The following is a 16632-nucleotide window of genomic DNA, read 5'->3' as shown; positions in this document are numbered from 1 at the left end:
AAAACCTTACTCATCTAGGTTTAATTCAGAAATCACCTCTTCTCTGAAATAGATTCTACGAAGTAGATTTAATTATTCCTGCCTCTGTTCCTCACAAGTCTTTATTCATAGCTATTGTAGTAACATGTATCACACCAGGTCATAGAGATGACATGCGTGTCCGCTTCCTCCTGCAGGACCCCTGTATCCCGCTCACAGTGCTTGTTACAGGGTTGGCATGAAGTAGCTATTCAATGATTTTTTTAAAAAATTAATTAAATAAGCGAGGGCACGGATAAGTCAAAAGTAAGAAAAAATGGACATTGTAACCATTCATATCCTTGAAGTAGATCCTGTCAGTGAGAGAGGAAAAGACTTAAGAGTGAAGAAGAAGTCAAACTGAAAAGTGATTTTAAAATGTAGATAAAGGAGAGAAAGAATTGGCCTAAAATTTCCAACCAATACCAGTCATCACAGCGAGTGGCACAGTGAATGTAATCAGAAGCAGGCACATTAGCATACGAAGAGAAGGATTTCATTCCTGAATAGCCAGGGGTTTCTTGTTTCAGTACATAATTTTCTTAATTGCACTCTTTAAGACAGGAGGAAAGATGAGAAGGATAGTTTTGATAAGAGAGAGGCCAGCCGGAGAAACAACCTCAGTGAGTACTGGTAGTTCAGGTGTTCTCTCCAGAAAGGGTTTCCAAACAGCACACCTTTTATTATCCGTCTGGTGAGGGTGGAAATGTTGTAACTATCAAAAGGAAACAGACTTTGAGTACCTAACTCAGGCAAATAGTGTGCCAAGAGTTTTCATAGATTTTCTCATTTTCCTAATATGAGTTAGATATCCTGGTCCCCCTTGTCCAGTCAGGGAAATGGAAGATCAGAACAACTGAATGAGTTGCTGAGGTTGCACAATTTATGGGAAGCTTTGATCAAACTTAAGTATGGGGCTCCTCCTATCATACCCTACAACCACCAGTTTTTTTGTGTTCGCAAATATTGTTACTCACCTATAGCATTACATGAAAACTATTCCCATTTTAAGTCACTTTGGTTAGGCTATGTCACATTTGCTAAATTGTAATTTGAGGATTCCTTTCACGTGAAGTTGGAGAATTTGGCTGTATTCCTTGGGCATCTCATGGAAACCACGTTTAGGTAAACTGTTGTCATAGTAGTGATGGCTGACAGGTGTGTCCTGCACAGTTTTAGAGAAGGGCCAAAATCCATACAGTTTCACGTTCTCACACAGCTCAATGGCCACACTTGCGATCATCAGGCCAGAGGACAGGCGGTACTCTATCACGCCTTTAGTTCTCCAGAAGAGGGCAAGATTCCTCAGGTACTTGGGATGGAAATATATAACCTTTTGTCTTGCCTTCGATTCTTCCAGTGTGCTGTACACTTTAAAAGAGGCAAAGGTGTTGGCCCTGAAGGAAAATGCTGGCAGTAGAAGAAACGCATCTCCATAGGCTTCAAGGTCCTCTAGAAATACTGCTTTACTTTCCTTTAAGTCCCCATATCTGCCAGATTTAATAATGATAGTAATGATAATAATATTAATCAAAGTAGTTGTTTTGGTAACACAGGCTAAAGTTACCTCTAGCCAAAAAAATGGAACCATGCATATCACTGTATATAAAAAGACAAACCATAGACTCGGAAACAACTCATAGTAAGTATCTTGTAAATATAAAAAGCTAGGCCTTAATTTCTTTTCTTGGTATTTCTAGGATTTAATTTCTACTTTCTTACTGGGCCATACCCTTAACTGGACACACATTTCTTATATTCTCTGATCTTCTTATCTCAGTAATCTAGGGTTGCTTTTTGATGCTGAAACACTTTCCACATCTATAATGATGAAATGTTTTCTCAAACATAGGACCTTCTTAAAATATCTATACATTTTAAAAAATTCAGCAAGCTGTACTCTTGTGATTTGTGTATCTTTTGAACATGTGATTATAAAAGAAAAGTTTCCTTTAGAAAACCTAAAAACAATATACATACACACATTTTTTAAATTTTCTCCACTGTAATTGTGATAGCTTTACATGTTCAATTTAAATTATTACACAATTTTGTGTATTTTGAAACTAAGCTTTTGGGAGGAAGATACTGAAAGGTTTGGAGTGGCCTGGGGTCATGCACCCGTGACATGAGGCCATAATGTATCAAAAGAACTTTTATTTCAGGCACCTGGGTGCAGGTGGGCTGAGTCCGAAAAAGGAATCAGCAGAGAATGAAGGGAGAGGCAAGTTTTTATTAACTTCTGCTGGCTGCAAACAGTTCAAAGGGTCCGGTCCTTCATTCCTCCCATTGCCAGATGTTTAGTGGTTATCTAGGTTATTCAGAGTTCAGGCTGCAAGCTTTCTGCAAGGTATCTGCTAAGCACAATAAGTTTCCTCTGCTCTGTTTCATTCTCTTTAACCCGTTCAGATACAATCTATACAATAAAAGCCTAAGCCACTGTTATGGCGGAACAACTGGAATGACCAGCCGCTATGATGTGAATTGACCACCAGGGGGCAGATGATCAACGTAGAAGCTGCCCCCCTTGTGGTCAGTGAGCTCCCACAGGGGGAGCACTGCTCAGCCAGAAGCCGGGCTCATGGCTGGCGAGTGCAGCAGTGGTGGCGGGAGCCCCTCCTGCCTCTGCGGCAGCGCTAAGGAGCAGCGAGCCGAGCAGTAAGGAGCAGCGAGCAGGCAAGCAGTAAGGAGTAAGGGATTCCAGACTGCGAGAGGGCACAGGCCCCCCTCCTCCATGCATGAATTTTGTGCACTGGGCCTTCTAATATTTTATATTCTCTTAACAGATACCAGAACTATTTGAGGTGTGTATTCTAGTAATAATTATTATTAGTCACTTTTGGTTTAAATAATACAGCAAAACTACTATGTAGAATTTTTATTAACCAACCAACATTTCATGGTAATTACATGTGGAGAATGAATCATGGGAATAATTCTTTAGTATTATACTATCCAAAGTGAAAATCAAATTGAACCAGGTCCTCCTAAGGCTTGCTATCTCAAGTTTCCAAATAGAATAGGTTTTACCAAGATAAAAGAGTAACACTAAAATTATGAAAGAAAACTGAAAAAAGTAACTTCAGTACTATAAAAAATGATAAACAGAAAGTTTTCATTGGATGAGCAACATTCAGCTTATGACATTAGAAGTACAACTGGTCACGACTTCTTATGAGCCACAACCTGGATAGAAATTCAAAAATTACAAATGTATATATTTCCCCCCAAAGCCATGCCAGCTGTATTGCAAGTCAGTCTCAGCAATAAGTTCAGTGCTCAGCCCTGACCGGTTTGGCTCAGTGGATAGAGCGCCGGCCTGCAGACTGAAGGGTGCCGGGTTCAATTCCAGTCAAGGGCATATGCCTTGGTTGTGGGCACATCCCCAGTAGGAGGTGTGCAGGAGGCAGCTGATGGATGTTTCTCTCTCATCGATGTTTCTAACTCTCTATCCCTCTCTCTTCCTCTCTGTAGAAAATCAATAAAATATATTAAAAAAAAGATTTGTGCTCAGATTAAGAAACATGCTAAACAATGAACAAATGTTCTTGAACTGTTGTGTAAGTTGGAGATACTTACCTTAGAGTTATGATACTGGGATTTATGGTCACAAGGTTGGTTTTACTGCCAACATCTTTACTAACATTTCCTGTTGTTGGGGGAAGGTTACATCTGAAATTTTGAAGAAATTATTTTCAAAATACAACTTGAAAAAATAAAATACATACACACAAATACATTCATACATATGTGATATGTCTTTTTTTAAATTTATTGGGGTAACACTGGTTCATAAAGTTACACAGGTTTCAGGTGCACAATTCCACAGCACATCATCTGTACATTTTTTGTGTGTGTTCACCACCCCAAGTCAAGTCTCCGTCTATCACCATTTATCCGTCGTACACCATCCTCCACCTCCCCTGCCCATTACCACTTTTTTTTTTTTAGAAAAACACTGATGTTAAGAGTTCCTCAGAATTCATCCAATGTGCATTGAAAACTATTTAATAAGTACTGAACTCTTAGTTGATTCAACATTGCATATAATATACAAATTTGATAAATGACTTCAACATTGATTAAGACCTTTATAAGGAACAATGCTAGAAATGACAATTAAACCTTGCCTAGCTTTTGAAGAGTTCACACTCTTCTGATTAAAATTATTATTTATATTGATTATATTCCCACAGTGGTATAATCACCAATTTACAGATTTTAAAACATTGAGGCATTGTGGTGAAGGTTATAGAATCTGCCACAACAAAGATTACATTAAAAAAATTAAAATCTCCTGATTCCCATATGGATAGTTTTCCCACCAAATTATGCTGTTAATAAATAAAATCCTAATGTTCTTATAATGATGTTTAGTACTCTGCTGAGTACTAATTTTTTTAAATTGAAAAACAAATTAAAAATTGTAATTTTGAGTAATTCTATTCCTGTCACACACAAAAAAGGGAAAGTTAGTTATGACTCCCTAAGTATCGTTTACAGAATTTCAAGTAGACCAATTCTTTAAAACTATACGTACAAAGGGAGCATCTCTGGGTATTTCCTTAAGGAAGGCTACTGAAAGTTTTATGTCTTCTGAGGAATGAATGAAGTTGAAAATTCTATTACATGCTCTATTAAACATACAAACAAATGAAACAAGCACTTCCTACCTTGATAAAAAGATTTATCTGAAAATAATTAAATATAGCACTTTGGAATAATACTAATCCAAATAGATCAGAAATGACCTCATTAGTGGGGCTTCCTGTAACAAATGTACTTTCTAGGACAATCTCATATTCTGTTGAAGAATAAAAGGTAATTTTCACATACAATAGTATCAAAGGAGATTTCTAGAGGAAATACTGGGTGTTGTATATATATATATATATATATATATATATATATATATATATATAGCAGTACAGGAAATCCACTCATCCCCTATCTTTGTTCCTTACATTCTTAACGTGTAGTTCCCAATCTTTTAAAATGAAAACAAAGTAATAATAAGCACTTTCCAGATTGTTTTATAAAAATGTACATCCAAAATAAGTGCAGACTTAAAAATTAAATAAATTTTAATGACACCAATCAAGTCTATCGCTTATTTCGCCTTTTGCTTTGAAAGGCAAACTTCAAAGGGAACTCTATATGCAGAAAGACACCTGGCATCAGCAAATATAGACTCTAGAAATACATGCATTTATTTTAAAGTTATAAATTAAGTAACTTGAGATTTTAGAAACTTAAAAACTAGACTAGTATTTCCTATATTTGCATAAAGTCAAATGGATGTTTAGGCATGATACCACAGATGGTTTGGGAATTTTAAGTTTATAAAAAGTCTTTTACAAGAATTATTTATCTTCATGATGGCTTTTTTAGTACTGAGTACTTTAACCAAATGGCTAAATCATTCAGATATTGGCTATTTTGACATTCATTATCAGGAACACACCCATTAACTGTTGAACTGCTGGGTCTGTTTATCTATCATGACCTTCAGCATAAAAATTTTAAATGAGATTAAAGTGAGGTAGGAACTATGGATCACTTTTTTTTTTTTTTTTGCTAAAAAGGGGCAGCATTGAATTGATAAGGATCAAAGGATCTCCTCTGATGTTAAAATTAGTGTTCCTGAAACAGGAAACCAGATGACCAATTTACTGTTTTTTAAGTGTACAATGCAATGATTTTATTTCTATTTATTTATTTATTTTATTAAAATTTTTAATGTTTCCATAATTGTAGGTGTCACCCTTTTCCCCACCCTTTGCTCACCTCTGCCCACCCCCACCTCTCCCTCCCTTGGCCTTCACCAAACTGTTATTCAAGGCCAGGGCATATTCCCATGCACCAAAAGATCGCTGGTTTGATTCCTGGTCAGGGCACATGCCTGGGTTGTGGGCTCGATCCCCAGTATGGGGTGTGCAGGAGGCAACCAATCGATGTTTCGCTCTCACATCGGTGTTTCTCTTTCTCTCTCCACTCTCCCTTCCTTTCTTTCTAAAAATCAATAAAGATATGTGTATATTTTTAAAAGGTGCATTTCAACAGAAAGGAATGAATAACCTTTCCTTCATATTCTGAAACAGAGATATCCTGTAACATGGTTTATGAATACAGGCACACTTGGAGACCACTTTTGTTTCTATTTTTGCAAGCTAGCTGGTACTAAGATATAAAGATTTTAAAAGAGCATAATTAAGAAACTGCACAAATTTTTTAAATTTCAAGTCAGAATACTAAATAAACAATAATGTTGCATGGCTGTATGAACAGTGCCCATTTTCTCAAGTATTATCTGGGAACAAAACTTCCTTGAAATGCTCTTTTTAAAAAGAAGCACAAAATGGTTTCAAGGTCAGGTGAACCTGGGAAATGCTGCTCCATGGAGTCCTCTCAAGGAGCCATGAAATCCTTCATACACTGAAGGCTCTGACAAGTCCTGCAGTGCAGACCCTCTTTCACCAGGATTTTACCCAGAGCTTCTGAAAAGTAAATGATCACAGAGCATTTGTATCCTTCTAGTATCCACGTTCAGGAGAACTAATGATCCATTTAACACTGCAGGAAAGCCTATCAAAATAATTTGTAGTCTGAGCCCCGACTGGTTATTCTCAGTGGTTAGTGTCTACCCCCAGACCAAAGGGTCACAGATTTGCTTCCTGGTCAAGGCCATGTACCTGGGTTGCAGGTGTGATCCCTGGCCCAGGTCGGGGTGTGTGTGGGAGGCAACCAACCGATGTGTGTCTCTCACATTAATGTTTCTCTCTCTCTCTCTCTCTCTCCTTCCCTTTTACCCTCTCTAAAAATCAATGGGGAAAAAAAATATCCTCAGGGGAGGGTTAACAAACAAACATTTTTAAACTTCTCAAAAGAAATCTACACTAATAAAAGAGGAAGATGCAAATTGACCATACCTTCACGACACCCACCAGCCAATCAGGAGTGAGTATGCAAATTAACCCAACAAAGATGGCAGGTTAATTTGCATATGCAGGCGCAGAGTGGCCGGGGGCGGGGTGGGATGCAGGTGTTCCACACAGCCCCAGCCACTCCAGGCCTCTGGGCCCCATGGGAAGGCGGAAAGGTGGCTCCAGCCCGAGCAAAAGCAGAAAGGCGGCTCCGGGCCTGAGCGAAAGCAGTGCCAGCAGCCAGGGAAGGAAGGCCCATTCTTGCACGAATCTTCGTGCATTGGGCCTCTAGTATAATAATAATCCTCTCTAATAAAATGGTAATATGCAAATTAACCATCACTCTGCTACATAAGCCACACCCACCAGCCAAGCCACGCCCACCAGCCAATCAGGGCGAGTATGCAAATTAACCCCAATCCAAGATGGCTACAGCCACAGAGAGCAAGGTTTCCCAGGTAACAGAGCAAGCCAAGCTTTCCACAGCCGTTGCAGGCCTAAGCCTCCACTCAAGCTACAAAGTTTCAATTATAGAAGGTAAACAAATTCAAACAAATGGCGGCAGAATGGAGCTTGAGAGAGCAGGCCAGGGTTGCCGGCGGCAACAGGGGAAGCAAAGCTTTCCGCACACCCTGGTCTGGCTCACCCGCTTAAGGCTACAAAGTTTCAATTGTAGAAGGTGAATTAACTGCCACAGAAATGGCTGCCACCCCAGAAATGGCTGCCGCCCCAGGCTACAAAGTTTCAATTGTAGAAGGAAAATAAATTCCAGATACCAGGGCCTCCCCTTGGGTTGCCAGGAGGCGTGGCCGGCCTGCAAACCACCACAGGCCCCTCGCTCAGGCCGCCCCACACCCCAAGGGAACTCCCACCCTTATCTGTGACACCCTTCAGGGCAAACCAGCTGGCCCCCACCCATGCACCAGGCCTCTATCCTATCTAATAAAAGAGTAATATACAGATTGATCATCACTGCAACACATAATATAGCTGCCCCCATGTGGTCAAAGATCCTGCCCCCATGTGGACACAAGATGGCCACCACAAGATGGCCAGCAGGAGAGGGCAGTTGGGAGGCACCCGGCCTGCAAGGGAGGGCAGTTGTGAGGGACCAGGCCTGCGAGGGAGGGCAGTTGGAGGTGATCAACCCTGCAGGAGAGGGCAGTTAGGGGTGACCAGGCTGGCAGAGGAGGGAAGTTGGGGGCAAACAGGCTGGCAGGGGAGCAGTTAAGCATCAACCAGGCTGGCAGCGGAGTGGTTAGGGGGTGATCAGGCTGGCAGGCACAAGCGGTTAGGGGCAATCAGGAAGGCAGGCAGGCAAGCAGTTGGGAGCCAGCATCCTGGATTGAGAGAGGGATGTCCGACTGCCCGTTTAGGCCCGATCCTGGTGGGATCAGGCCTAAACGGGCAGTCAGACATCCCTCCAGGAGTCCCAGATTGGAGAGGGTACAGGCTGGGCTGAGGGACAACCCCCCGCTGTGCACGAATTTCGTGCACCGGGCTTCTAGTTAATAATAATAATTTGTAGACTTAACACAGCTCAAAATTTACAGATTATCTTTATACAAATCCTGTAAAATATCCAACTTATCTTAGGATCAAAAAACCCAGCTGAACAGGTCTTACCTAAAAACGAAGTCAGCTTTATCTATTTCAGCTCCGCAGAGAGACTTATTCAGAATCCCCCCATTTCCAACCACTGCACACTGATTGTAAGGGCGCTCCACAAAAGGCTGCGACTAGCAAAAAAAAAAGAGAAAACTACCATGAAACAACTTCACTTTTAGAACCATAAACATTATCAGCTTAATTCAAGTAGCTTAATTTTTATGCAGACTATGTAAAGAAGAACAAGAAAAAGAGAAGTAGTACTACCAGAACATGTTGATCAACTTAAGACTCATAATAAAAAAACCACCTAAACCTATTATTTTTCTGCAGAGAAATATACAGCATATCACATACATTGTAATGTAATAATACACAACATATTTGTATATAAAAATTTAATGCAGTTTACATCACATAATTAAATATATTTTATTGATTTTTTACAGAGAGGACGGGAGAGGGATAGAGAGTTAGAAACATCGATGAGAGAGAAACATCGATCAGCTGCCTCCTGCACACTCCCTACTGGGGATGTGCCTGCAACCAAGGTACATGCCCCTGACTGGAATCGAACCTGGGACCCTTAAGTCCACAGGCCGACGCTCTATCCACTGAGCCAAACCAGTTAGGGCATACATCATATGATTAAATAAAATGAGAATAGCAAAATCCCACATTGTGCCTTACCAACAGGAACATTTTCAGCAAAAAAAACAAAACAGAAAAAAGCAGTTGGAAAGTAGTGTAAAATCCTTTATTCTGGGAAATAGAATTAATAGCTAATTTAGCAACATTTCCTCTGCTTCTTAAATAGTTAGGCCTTCAGGCTCAGGGACGATAGGAGATTTATGCCTGCCATCTCCGCAAGTGACCAGCCACAGCATTTCAGGAAGGCCTACTCACTCTGTACTCACATATTTCAAATTAATTTCCCAGGCCTGAGTCTTTTAAAATGTTTCCAAGGACCCACCTTGCCTACCTCAAAAGACTCCCACTTTCATCAAATGCTCCCAGTCTGAAGCATAACCTTTCATTTCAACACTACACTTTGCTGGTCACTTTCCCTGAAGGAATGGTGTGACCCTGACCAGCAGCAAGGGTGCCAGGTCATACTCTACAGTGACGAGGTCCTGATTCACTTACTTTTTTTCTTTAGAGTTTGAGTGTGAGTCCTCAAGGCAGAGAGTGTGTTTAATACATTTCATTGTTCCTCGGCTTGCACTGCAGACCTAGCACAGTGCAATGTGTGCAGCGACTTTTAAATAAGTGCTTGCTGGCCCCGTGTCCCACCTGGTGCAGCCCCCCGCATTGAGCTGAAGCCCACTTGTGAGGAGCTTGTGAGAGCCAACTGGTAAATATTCAGGAGTTTTGTGAGGGGGTTGTTAAACCACCGGTAAGTTAAAATCGGCCGCGGTGGGGGTGTTTACATCACTACTAGTAAAATCAGCGAATGCTACAAGTCAGGGCACCCACTCCCCAAAGCCAGTTTACCAGCACTACTAGCCACACCCCGGGGCCAGTGTGGTCTGGGCAGCACAGCAGACCCGGAATCACTGTGACGGCCCTCTGTTCCTGCCGGTGCACCTGGGAGATGCCTCACAAGCAAAGAGAATTCTATTTCAGCACTTCTAGGTTTGTCTTTAAAAATTAAAAATCATAAGGTGCTTATTATGCAAGGCAACCAAGTGCGTCACTGGTTAAGGCATTTAATCCACCCAGCAGTACAAGCATTTTACCGATGGGACGCTGGAGGCATGAGTTAAAGCTAGAAAGTGGCAGAGCTGGGATTCAAACCCAGGCAATCTGTGTCAGAGTGCATGCTCTTAACCCATACACATTACACAGCTCCTCACATTCAATGCCTAAAACACTGAAATGCGTGCCTTTTTTCTCTTTATATCCCCAATGCCTAGCAGATTGCCTTGGCTCTTAAATGAATGGTTCCCAAAGATCTCAGGGAATTTTAAGTCACTAAACTTCTAGCTCAAAATATCTTAAGACTGTGTTTACTAACCGGTATCACAATAAATTCTGAATTTTATAGACAGAGTAGAATGCAAATATGCTCTTTATGCCACAATAGAAGAGATTACTGAGGGAAACATATCTCCAATTAAGCAGTCAAAATAACATATGTTTATCTCTGGCTTTTTGGTCAACTGGGGGAAAACATCCATATGCTTTGGTACCTCAGAGTTCAGGAAGAGTTTAAATAAATTACAAACATCAACATTCCCTAATTTACACCTCCCAAGAAAATGCAAATTTGCCCAACTCCGGTGTCTGCACATTGCTCACTCTGGTTGGAAAGCTGCTTCCTTTGCAAGTTACTTAGCAAAGTTTTTGGAGAAAGCAACCTCACCACATTTCATCAAAAGCAACTACTGAGATCTCTGTGTTGCCCAGCAGTTCTGAGCTGAGTGCAGCAGAGCAGAACTGAGCAGGGAAGACAGGCAGGAAGCAAGGTGGGAGAGAGGTCAGCTCCCCCAGGAGCCATAGCCATGGAACCCGGATGTTTAAACAACAACAACAAAAACCCTGTTACCTAGCTTTGCAATTGTTACTGAATTGACTTCAGAAATTTCTCCTCCGAATTTTAAAAAAACAGTTATTAATGTGACAAATGAATGTTGCTAATTGCATACTGAATTATCCAGCCTCTGTCAAGGTTTTTTTTGAAGGTGCCAATTAGAAGTAAGAAATACCTCCCGTTCCTCTGTTCTGGTCAGTCTCAAGCAAAAAACAACAACAACAAAACAAACAAACAAACACTAACAAAAGTTGCATAAGTGAAAGGATTGCTCCTTGGAGAACTCTCCACAGCCTTCCAAGATAAGGAATATAAATATACTGTAGTTATTATCTTTCCAATTATTGGTATTTCAATGCTTCCTGAGGGCGTTGTAGAATGTTTTATGAGTTATTTTTTGCCCTCCTTTTCTTCCAGAAAATGTGTAATATTTTTTCTACTGTTTTCTGTTTATTTTCATTTATTCCCAGAAAATTATTTTTTTTTGAATTGTAATAATTTTTTAAAAAATTGGGGCAACTTACATGACAAACAATAAATTAGCTGTAAGAAGTCAAAGGTTCAAAAAAATAATTGTAAGGCTCTAATAGTCTGCAGTTGGTAAATTGCACATATTAAGTGATCCCATGTAGATCATATTGACTTGCCCTAATTGCTTTTAATAAAATCAATTACAAAAGATTCTGGAAAGTGTATGTTTTTAAGCCATGGGCTGTCCTTCCTGACAAAAATTTCCCCCAACTTTGGATTTATATTAAGGGACTGATTTCTTCTTGTAATGACACTGTATCATTACCCACCAGTTAATTTAACAAATATGTGATGAGTGCATATGTGCCAGGGAGTGTTCTAGGGGCTTGGGATCCAGCAGTAAACACACAAGGCAAAAATCCATCTATGGGGGTTATGTCTCCTGACTAACAATTCTTACATATTTACTTCCCAAAGGTTAACCGCATAACCCTACAGTTCTTTGTAAAGGAGTTGACTCGGTCACCCAAACTGACGAGTGGAAGAATCCTGTTCCAGGTGAGAAATGGTCATCTTCTCAAGCCCCAGCAATTGCCATGCAGAGAGCCCACGTACCTCAGCTCATTCGAGGAGGAGTCATGAAGACTCAAGAAGTGGGAACGTTTATCTGTTAAGATATAAATTCTACCCCCTGCAGAGCCAGCATGCATTCAGAATCGCCTTCTAAAGTGGACTGCTATTCATATCTTATACAACAGAGTATGGTATTTTAATTCATTAACTCCTCCATTATCATAAATTGTAACTTGAAGTGAGAGAAAATCCACCTGGAACGATGACACAAATAAACCACAACAAATCTTTACTCACCACTGGAAACATATCAAAAATCTTCTTTCTAATTAGGATTGAGTTTTTACTTTCCGCCTCGTAACTCATGTTAGTCCCGACTGGAGTGTTATTTTGAGAAACAATGAAGTTTCGCACAGCGTCACAACAGGAAGCAAGTTTTGCTCTGAAAAATATAACAATAAAAGGGAGCCATATATAAGATGGAGAAACCAAACACAGAGACTACCATGGGAAAAGCAAACAAGGATTTTTTTTTTCCATTTTGACTTTCCAAAAGAAGAGAAGTCATTCACAAAGATGACATTTTTATTTCAGTTCATGCTAACTGGCCCTGGATGGTGAAATGGTGAGTTGGTGGACTAAAATAGCAAAGAAGGCCAAATTCTCATTAATACAATGATTTAAACATAAAAATTTCATCCCAATGATAATGTTCTAATATTAAAAAGAAAAATAACAGAATACATTATAATTATTTTGTAATAATTATAAAGTGCAGAAACTAAATTAAGAACATTAAGCACAGTTACAAATAGTCACCAAAGCAGTATGCAATCATTTATTATGAAACAAATCCAATGGAAAGAATCATTACAGTGATTTTTTTTCCAAGCTCTAGAGGTATAACTTACAAATACAAATTGTATTTAGAGTGTACAACTTTATGTTTTGATATGCATATACATTGTGAGATAATCACCACAATCAAGCAAATTAATATATCCATCACCTCACATAGTTATTATTTTTTCTTTTTTGTGTGTGAACACTTAAGATATACCTCTTAGCAAATTTCAAGTATACAATGCAGTATTGCTAATTATAGTTAACAATGCTATACATTAATAGAGTGAATTTTTGTTAATATATTTTTTTTTAATTTTTATTGATATCAGAGAGGAAGGGAGAGGGAGAGGGAGATAGGAACATCAATGATGAGAAAGAATCATTGGTTGGCTGCCTCCTGCATGACCCACACTGGGGACCGACCCCAGAACTCTGGCATGTGCCCTTGACCAGAATCAAACCTGGGACCCTTCAGTCCATAGGCTGACACTCTATCCATTGGACCAAACCAGCTAGGGCAATACAGTGAATTTTTAAATGAAGCAAAATTAAAGTTGCCATTTCTTATAGAAAACCCAGAAAAACTGTAACTCAGTATCAAGCTATATTTCAAAACTCTTACTGTGGAGTGAAACATTATCCTTAGAAGAAGACCCAGGAAGGTCTTTGCAGGGCTCATCTGAGTTTGTCCACACCCTCAGGCTTTATGTTACGTTTATTTACATAATTCTCCAGGGACATAGAACCCATAGCATCTCTTGATAATTATCCCAGACTTTAATCAACCTTGAAGTCAAGAGATTATTCCATTTGAACAACCGAACTAGTACATAACTCCATTTCCCTTGTTAGTTTTTCAGAGAATCTCCTCAGGAAAACACTTCATGTAATTGGAAATGGTAAGCAAGCAAAACTTGGGCCTTTTCAATCTTAAAGAGTCTTATAGAATTTCCTCTTCTCTCAGATTTTCCTTGGAGGAGTTGTTTTTTTGTAATTTTAGCCATCTTGCTCCTCTTTAAGCCTTTACTTATTTCTCCATATTATCTAAATATGAAAGCTGGATCCAATCATAGTCCAGGGGACAGTGACTAATCAGTGAGCAGAGCTGACTATGGGCAATGCTGACACCCTAGATTCATTCCCTTTTTTCTGTTTGTTTGTGTGTTTTTTTGTCTTTTTTTTTTTTTGTCCTGAAAGGTATACTTTTGTACATGTCCCTACTGAATTTTGTCCCTTTGAAAAAAATACAACATTCTAATCTGCCATGGTCATTTTGCATTATAATCCAGGCTCCCTACATTCTAATAATTCTCATGGTATAAAAAGTCAGTTCCTGTGATATTATTTGAACCCAGAAATGAAGATTTTAAAAAATACTTCTTATGAGTTCTTTTAAAATAGTACCTGCTTCTTCTTTTTTTTTTAATATATTTTATTGATTTTTTACAGAGAGGAAGAGAGAGGGATAGAGAGCTAGAAACATTGATGAGAGAGAGACATCGATCAGCCGCCTCCCGCACACCCCCCACCGGGGATGTGCCCGCAACCAAGGCACATGCCCTCGACTGGAACCGAACCCGGGACCCCCCAGTCCTCAGGCCGACGCTCTATCCACTGAGCCAACCCGGTCTCGGCAGTACCTGCTTCTTAACTGAATCCTATCACCTGCTTATCATCCTTCTTTGTATTTCAGAATCTGGAGATCAGCAAAAGAAAAAAAAAAACTTAAAATGAAATTATGTATAGTCAAAACATAATACTAAGTAGTTTTTAATTATAAATTTAATTTCTTAAGCATTCATGTGCCATATTGCAAGCTCAGAAATCCTTATGTGTTTTATGATTTCACTTATATGTAAGTGCAATCTAAAGAACAAAACAAATGTACAAACGCAATTGAAACAGACTTATAGATGCAGAGAACAGACTGATGGTTGCCAAGAGGGATGGTGAAAAAGTTGAAAGGATTAAGAAGTACAAACTGGGAGTCACAAGTAGTCACGGGAATGAAAAGTATACCATAGGGAATATAGTCACTAATACTGTGATAACTACGTATGGGGCCAGGTGAGTACTTCAGACATTGGGGGGAATCACTTTATAAAGTATATGATTGTCTTACTATGCTATCCACCTGAAACAAATACAGAATAATATTGAATATAAACTATAATTGAAAAAAAAAAGAAATCCTTAGCCTATCTAATAAAAGAGTAATATGCAAATTGACCATCATCCAACACACAAGATGGCTGCCCCCATGTGGTAAAGATGGCTGCCCCCATGTGGACACAAGATGGCTGCCACAAGATGGCCTGCAAGGGAGGGCAGTTGTGGGCGATCAGGCCAGCAGGGGAGGGCAGTTGGGAGGGACCAGGCCTGCAAGGGAGGGCAGTTGGGGTGATCAGGCCAGCAGGGGAGGGCAGTTAGAGGTGACCAGGCTGGCAGAGGAGGGAAGTTGGGGGCGACCGGGCCTGCAGGGAAGGGCAGTTGGGGGGGACCCAGGCCTGCAGGGGAGAGCAGTTAGGGGTGACCAGGCCGACAAGGGACCAGTTAGGCATCAATCAGGCTGGCAGGGTAGTGGTTAGGGGGTGATCAGGCTGGCAGGCAGGCAGAAGCGGTTAGGGGCGATCAGGAAGGCAGGCAGGCGAGCAGTTGGGAGCCAGCAGTCCTGGATTGTGAGAGGGATGTCCGACTGCCCGTTTAGGTCCGATCCCGGTAGGATCAGGCCTAAATGGGCAGTCAGACATCCCTCGAGGGGTCCCAGATTGGAGAGGGTGCAGGCTGGGCTGAGGGACAACCCCCTCCATGCACGAATTTCATGCACCGGGCCTCTAGTGTGTTTATAATTTTAAATGTCTCTTTTAGGCTTCATTTTGAGAAAAGGTAATGGAATAAATTCTCATTTAGCTTTGACAAGAAATTTAATTTCTCTAATGATAGTCAGTGCTTAAAAGAATATTACATCACCAAAAAACAACACTAACCAGGGTACCCTTTGTGGTTTTTAAATATTAATAGGTTTTATTCTGAAGTTATATTTTTAACATTGATTATAAAATTTTCAAAACTACAGAAAAGTTGAAAGAATTGGACAATGAGCACTTGAATAATCACCAGCAACTCTCTACAGTTAACTTTTTACTCTATTTGTCTTATTGTGTATTTACCCATTGTTGTAGGTATTATAATTTAAAGTAAATTGCAGGTATCAGTACACTTTACCCCTAAACACTTCAGCATGTATACTGTTATTTTGTTTATATTTTGAGGTAAAAGTTACATACAATAAAATCGTAAGTATATTCAGTGAATTTTGAGAGATGCATATACCCCTGTTACCCAATCCCCTATATCAAGATATAGAATACTACTAACCCCCAGATAATTCCCTCATACCCCTTCCCAGTCTATCTTCAGTCCTCCCCCTTCTCAGAGCAACCACTTTTGTGATTTTTTTTAACCAAAGATTAGTTTTGTCTGTCCTAGAATCTATATAAACAGAATCATATAGTATGCATGCTTTTGAAAAAGACTTTTTCTCTCGGAATAAATTTTTTGCAATTTGTGTATATTGCTGCATGTGTAGTAAGCAGTCTATTTTATTGCTGAAGTAGTATTCTATTGCATGGATGTGTCAGAGTTTGGGCTAAGCATCTC

At 39.9% G+C, this 16632-nt stretch overlaps 1 protein-coding gene across 1 annotated transcript in view; it reads right to left on the bottom strand.

Annotated features, from left to right (window-relative positions):
* Positions 1–1039: 1039 nt before the first annotated feature.
* The window catches only part of ST8SIA6 (ST8 alpha-N-acetyl-neuraminide alpha-2,8-sialyltransferase 6), a gene marked incomplete at its 3' end in the record, with an annotated part of 146555 nt that continues 130962 nt past the window's right edge, over positions 1040–16632 (bottom strand). Inside the window, exons 5-8 of the mRNA XM_079769804.1 lie at positions 12424–12568; positions 8568–8680; positions 3598–3690; positions 1040–1508 (exon numbers count right to left, since the gene is read on the bottom strand). Of these exons, the coding sequence (XP_079625930.1) occupies positions 1040–1508; positions 3598–3690; positions 8568–8680; positions 12424–12568 (820 nt within the window). The remainder of the gene's footprint in view (positions 1509–3597; positions 3691–8567; positions 8681–12423; positions 12569–16632) is intronic.

Source organism: Cnephaeus nilssonii (assembly GCF_951640355.1).
Source record: "Cnephaeus nilssonii genome assembly, chromosome: 1".
NCBI lineage: Eukaryota > Metazoa > Chordata > Mammalia > Chiroptera > Vespertilionidae > Cnephaeus > Cnephaeus nilssonii.
This window is presented reverse-complemented; position numbering and strand designations above follow the sequence as displayed.